Here is a 6,959-nt window from a genome sequence, read left to right as displayed (position 1 = left end):
CTTCCTCCGATAAGAAATCGTGCCCAAAGACACTTCTCCTCGTTTCCCTTAAAGTTGGGCATCTTCCAATGAAGTGTATAACATCTTCACGTTCGGCCAGGTTACATATACTGCATTCCAATGGCAAATCTGCTCTGTGGGGAATATAATTAAGGTTCAGCAATTCACTTCGAAGCCTGACCATCGTAGAAATTTTTTGTACACTATTAGAGTCGTGAAAGTAATTTGAATTTACCAAGTTGTGGTTAAGTCTACTATAGATTGATCTGTACAACGACCCAGATGCTTCCGTTACGTAATCTTCTCTATATTGCTCATCTGTTTTTTCTATTATCTCGTACAAATTTCCTTTAGTACTTGTCACATCTTCAATGTTGATATTTAAGCTTAAATTACAACGCTGTGCCAATCCCATCCAGTCTGCATACCAACTTTTTCTACCTTCCATAGCTTTTACTACGATTGGAGCTTAAGCGTTTTTATGAACAGCGGTGATAGCCCCGTCTCAATCATAATAACATAATTAGGCGTGTTTGCTGGTAGATGGAATATCCTTTTCACATAAAACCTCAAAAGTTGTTCAACTGGGTCAAACTTCTTACTTCCCCAAACCTGAGATCCATATAGCAGAATGGTCTCCGCAACTGCTTCAAATACCTTGTATTTGCTGCTATGCGCGATGTTTTTGTTCATACAACATTTCTTCCATGAGATATTGATAGCCGCTTTTGCTTTCTGGAGCTTTTCCTTAAAATGCTTCTCCATACTCAAGTTCTTCGAGAAGTAGACACCTAGATACTTATAATCGTTGACAATCTCAATATTTTCCCCATTGAATTTCCACTTTTCGTTTGATGCGGTTCTTCCACCACTTTTTCTAAAAATCATTACTTTCGATTTTTCGATATTGACTATGAGGCTCCATAACCGGCAATAATCATGTACTCTATTGATCATGAGTTGCAGAGTTTCAGGGGAATTTGCAAACATTACTACGTCATCCGCAAAGAGAAGCGCCTTTATACTCTCTCCCGCGAAGACCACTCCGCCGGGCAGATAGTCAATCAGATCATCTATGAAGAGAGCAAATAATGTTGGACTTAATGCGCATCCCTGCTTGACACCGGATCCAGTTTCAAACCAGTCTGAAAGTTCTGCTCCATTCCACACTGCTGCATGTGTTTCCTTATACAAAGCTTCCAGAACTCGCCCAAATTTTCGTGACAAGCCCACTCCATACAATTTGTATAATAAAGCTCTTCGGTCTATGGTATCAAAGGCTGCCTTGAAGTCGATAAAGAATACATACAATTTTTTATTTTGTAACAAAAAGTTTTCCGCTATACTTCTCAGAATGAAAACGTTGTCAACTGTCGAATACCCTGCTCTAAATCCAGCTTGAAACTCTTTTAACAAATTCTGCGAATCTATCCAAGTTGTAAGGCGTTTTTGTAGCACTGCTGTAAATATTTTATAAGTGGAGTTTTGGAACGAGATTCCTCTATAGTTTGCAGGATTCGTTAAGCAGCCCTTTTTATGTATGGGGAATACGATCGAATCTCGGAACTCCTTTGGCGTTAAATTACCATTAAACACTTGACAAGCAATCCTTCAAATTGTTAGTCCCATATTTATAAAATTCCACAGGTATCCCCTTTGCTCCTGGGGCCTTTCCATCTTTAAGGCCTCCCAAAATTAAGTCAATTTCATGCGAAGTGATTTCAGTATATAAAATTTCGTTTTCAAATCCAGGAACTGCATATTGCCAATTTAAGGTACTTGGTGTTGGATTCAGCAAAACGTTGAAATGTTCCCTCAATGCATTCTTACAGAGATTCGTATTTATAGTAAATTGTTTGCCATTAAGTTTCCATGCAAGCTTCCAGAATTCCGATGCATCTTTACAATTCGCCAACCTCGACGCTTCTAATTCACTGTAGCTTCTCTTTTTGCTTCTGCACAGCTCCTTGTATTTTTTATTCGCCTCGGTATATTTATCTTTAAAACGACTTTCATTTAAATTTCTGAACATATTAAGCCAACGAAATGTATCCATGCGCGCAAGCTGACATTGTTCGTCGAACCACGGTTCTTTACTGCCTACTTTATTTTTAACTTGCTTTTGTGAGTATGAGGTCTTGATTATTTCTTCTAAATGACCAAAGTCCACATCCTCTTGAGTTTGAAGCTTCAAATCAAGTAAACGTCTATACATAGGTGCTGTTGACTCTTTCCATCTTAGTTTTGCAAGCAGCTTCATGCTCGTAGTTTCTTCAGAAGTATTTATTTTATATAAAAGGTTACAACTATTGGAAAGTGGTCCGAGTATGGTACTCCTTCGATTTCAAGGTCCGTAATATAGGGCTCCCATTCCTCACCTAAGATGCTATAGTCTATCACCGAAGTTCCTTGCCCGCTGGCAAATGTGAAATTGCCGACACCGTCGCTCAAACTAGTTCCATTTTGAATTCGAAGGGCAAAAGAATCGCAGAGCTCTAAGAGTTTTTTTCCCCTTGCATTGCATACTGCATCCTTTGATCGCCTATTTATTCCATTGATTGCGTTCATCACACTTGGTTCTTGTCCAACCTTTGCATTGAAATCTCCGATCATTAAAACGTTTGACGCATTTCTGTTGTTTAGTAGCTCGGTTAGTTGCTCGAAGTCAGTTTCCCAGTTGTTACAATTTAAGTAAAGAGGTATTATCCACAAAATCTTGTTTTCCATTTTCAATTTCACACATGATGCTGCATTAAAAGTATGAAAGTCGCATTTGATACCATTGAGATTTTTCTTGAATCCGAAGAAACAGCCTCCACTTGCTCTAACCCTCGTATGAGTTCTTACTGCAGGAATCCACTTAAAATTATAATCTATTAGCTTATTCTCAACATTTTTAAAATAATTTTCCGTCAAGAATGTCTCATATAAAAACACAAATTCAAAATTATTCACAAATTTATAAAACTCGGTAAAAAGTGATTTATTAAGAAGCCCTGACACATTGTAGGATAATATCTTAAAGACTTCTAACTTATTATAACTAAAATCATTACATACAATTTTTGGTTGGCAGACGGCTTTAGTACTAAATATTATGTTAAGGAGTACTAACGACAGCACTGGTCGAAGGCATTGTGTTTACATCCTTGGTATATTGTGCATTCTGACGTGTGGTGGATGAACTGTCAGTTTCGCTGTCACAAATCAATTGCTGTAGCTTCTGTATTCCATCTTTTTCGTCGCATTTGAGTTTATTGTTGTGATCAAAATAAAATGTTTTATTGTTTACTTGTAATGTTTGTCCGCGAATTAGAACTCTAGCGTTTCTGTTTTTTGTGACTATATCTGTTTTTATTTGTATTAGTCGTCTCCTTTTATCTCGTGCAGCTTTCGTGTAGTCTCGATGGATGGATATCCCACTGTTTTTCAGCTCTTTAGCATTCTTCAATATGCACGGTACATCCTCAGATTCCTGCATTTCTACAATAACATTTGCTATTCTGTTGTCTCTGGAGCGAATTATCCGCGTTCGTTTTATTTTTGTAGTGTTTTTTTGTCGCAGTAAATCCATGCACACCTTTTTAGCAGTTTCTATTGCTTGCTGCTCGTTGTCCTGCGATGGAATATGCAGAACTAAGTTATTCTCTATGGATTTCCTTTCGAGAATTTCTACTTGGCGCTCTAGTTCAAGGCACCTGTCCTCCATTAGATGTAAATTTGACAGAAGCGCTGCATTGTTTTGTTCTAATGACTGCACTTTTGTTGTTATTTCTATGAGGTCTGCCTTTGTTGGAAGGTTTTGCAGTCTAACATCGAGAATAGTTGCTAGTGAAGTCTCGATCATGGTTTTAAGATCAACTATCTGCATGTTTCCGACTTCTGAGTTTTGTTGTGACATTATTTTTTCTGAAGTTGATTGGTGTAAAGGCGAAATCTCAGAAAATGGTCTCTTGGTTTTAGGACCTTGCGATGGAGTGACATTTTTTGCAGTTTTATTGTTGTTGTTTTTTGGTGGTGTTCTTTTTATTCCCATCATTTATGCGATTTACACTTACTTATTTAACAAAATGTATGCTCACCTTTGAGTATATATTTTTCAAGTGGCTTAGTTTTCACTTTCAAATTGTTTCTTTAAAAAAAAAAACACTTTAAAATCAGTTAAAATTCACAAATTTAAGGGAGCTTATTTACAAAATACTTCTAGACGTTAGCGTGCCAGGGTTGCCAATCAAAACTGCAGTATAAGCCTCAGCTGTTAAACTAATAGATGAAGATCGACATCACCCCGTATTAGATATTGCTCATAACTTAAGCTTATCTTCTCCATATCATAATACTATTAACAAACTTGAATTTAGGCAAAAAAAAGTGAGTATTTAATTACTTAAGGATTCTTATAACCCCAAATACTACAATTTTGTTTATTAACGAAGACGAATTTTGAGGAAAATAAAATTGACAGTTTTATTAAAAAAAAGAGGCTGGGATGCGACCCACGCTGATAACTTCCCATCTCGTCTGTCTATTTGTCTTGCTTAAAAGTTTGCAGGTTTTCGTGTTGGGTTAAAAAAGTTGTCAGTTGAATTATTCTTAAAAAATTTAAAATTACCAACAATATTTTCCTATAAAGAAATAGTTTAGTTTGAAAATCTAGTTTTGTTCAATACATTTTTTAAGTCGAAAACACATTTTTACCAATTTAAGTACTAAATCTTATATTTTTACAATTTGTGTGAATGAAATTAATTTGAGAGATATCGAGAACCGAACATCAATTTCTACCAAATTTGCGTACTATTTCTTGTAGATTTTACTTTTATTGTTTTTTTTTATTAAAAAATTTCGGAATATCGAAAACAATATTTTCTGTGAAATCAAAAAAAGTTTGAGGATAATATTTTTAATTTTTGAAAAGCTATTTGTGTCGAAAGTGAATTTTTACCAAGTCTTAGTATTGTTTTGTTTAGGTTTTTATTTTTGGTAAAAAACTGTCAGTTCGATTTTTCTCAAAATGTTCTGAATGTTGATAACAATATTTTTAAAAGATAAAAGTAGTTTAAATCCAATATCTCAAAGTTTTGAATAGATATTTGAGTCGAAAATCAATTATTAGTAACTTTTAGTAATGTTTTATTTGGTTTTTATTTTTATAAAAAAAAAACTGTCAATTTGATTTTTGTCAAAATTTTATTAGATGTTTAAAACGTTATTTGTCGTTGCATAAAAATTGTTTTGAAGATAAAATCATTTTTTATCCGTGAAATTTTCGAGGTGACACAATTCTTTTTTCAGTTTTTTTATTTCGATTTATAAAAAAAACCATTTACTGGATTGTTTTAATATTCTTGTTAATTATCACGTTACAAGATATTAATTAAAATTTAATTCAAGTCTCTAGCGTTTTAAGTTCGTTAGATATTTAGGGTCAACCAAAATTTTCACTTTTTTTAGACTGCTATGGTAAAAAAAAAACACCCACGCAATTTTCTTGAGAGCCCTTTCTGCATTTTTTTGCCTTATTATCTGTATAACAAAATTTATTTGAAATCGAAATCTCTTCTGGTTTTTGAGCTATGGACGACGAAAAAACGTCGCGAACGTACGGACGTACGGAAGTACGAAACTACGTACACACGCACGCACAGACATCTTTCTAAAAATCTTTTATTTCGACTCTAGGGACCTTGAAACGTCGATAAATGTCAAAATTTTCAACTTGACAAATCGGACCCATTACAATAACTTCCTATGGGAATTTAAAAATCAATCGAATTTTTGCCTTAGAACTTAATACATGTAAAAATCAACAATATTTTGTCCAGAAACAAATAATATTAAAGTAAATATTCTAATTTGTTCTCGAGATATTCGAGTCGAAAACCATTTTTACTAGTAGAATTTTAAAAGGTTTGTATTATTGTTAAGAAAATTGTCAAATAGATTGTTTATAGGTTTCTATTTTCTTTTTTTTTTTAATTTACCATTCAGATAAAAATTTGGAATTCGATTTTTCCTATAAAATCAAAGCACGTTCATATAAAAAAGCAAGTATGCGCCTAAGTGCACCTTTCGATTTTATATAGCCAGATACTTTATGAGTAGATTTTTCGTTGCTTTTTTTAATATTAAAAGCTCCATAAAAATGTGCCTTTCTTTTTTGTGATTCAGTTTCATGACTTTTGAAAAGGGGATTTGCATCATTTTCATTAATAATGGTGGCCTTAAAAACGTCCATCATAAAAACATTTCATTACTATATCACTCTATAAAATACTTTTATTCAGCTATAAAATGAGATATTTTCACACTTAACACTTAAGGAATTTAATCCTCATCAATTTTAGAAAACCTTTAGATTTAAAGTTGATTGCACAATCTTAATATATAACGTTTCTTAATTGAGATTAAATCATAAGCTTCGTTAAATTAAAAATATTTTAGTACTCCATGCATCAATTCAAATATGGTTTCTTGCTCCTACACGAGAGACAATAAATTTCCACAAAAAAAGGATGACATGTATCTTAAAATATATTCATGCCAAATGAATGTTTAATTCAAGGACAGCGAAGAATCTTTAAGCATCATCCCTTCTTATTTTGAATATTTCAGAAGGTAAAATATCATGAAGTCGATTCACATTTTTGTCATAAACGAAATAATAAAAAAGAGGCTGGGATGCGGCCCACACTGTAAACTTCCCATCCCGTCTGTCGATTTGTCTTGCTTAAAAGTTTGTCTATATGTACTAGTATCAATTTTACCAAATTTGCGTACTATTTTTTATAGATTTTATTTTTTATGAAAAACGGACTGTTGGATTTTTGTATAAAAATCACTGAATATCGAAAATAATATTTTCTGTAAAATAAAATAAGTTTGAAGCCAATATTTTTAATTTTTGAAAAGCTATTTGAGTCGAAAGTAAATTTTTACCATGTTTTAGTATTGTCTTT

General features: G+C 33.3%; 1 protein-coding gene across 1 annotated transcript; it reads right to left on the bottom strand.

Annotated features, from left to right (window-relative positions):
• Positions 1 to 456: 456 nt before the first annotated feature.
• LOC129939883 (uncharacterized) lies at positions 457 to 2,727 on the bottom strand. The gene is made up of 3 exons (XM_056048067.1): positions 2,379 to 2,727; positions 1,646 to 2,271; positions 457 to 1,284 (listed from the first exon to the last, which is right to left on the bottom strand). The coding sequence occupies exons 1-3, from the start codon at positions 2,725 to 2,727 to the stop codon at positions 457 to 459; spliced, it is 1,803 nt and encodes a 600-aa protein (XP_055904042.1).
• Positions 2,728 to 6,959: the final 4,232 nt, after the last annotated feature.

Source organism: Eupeodes corollae, chromosome 1, assembly GCF_945859685.1.
Source record: "Eupeodes corollae chromosome 1, idEupCoro1.1, whole genome shotgun sequence".
Taxonomy (NCBI): Eukaryota; Metazoa; Arthropoda; class Insecta; order Diptera; family Syrphidae; genus Eupeodes; species Eupeodes corollae.
The sequence above is the reverse complement of the archived record's forward strand: the minus strand, read 5'-3'. Positions and strand labels throughout refer to the sequence as shown.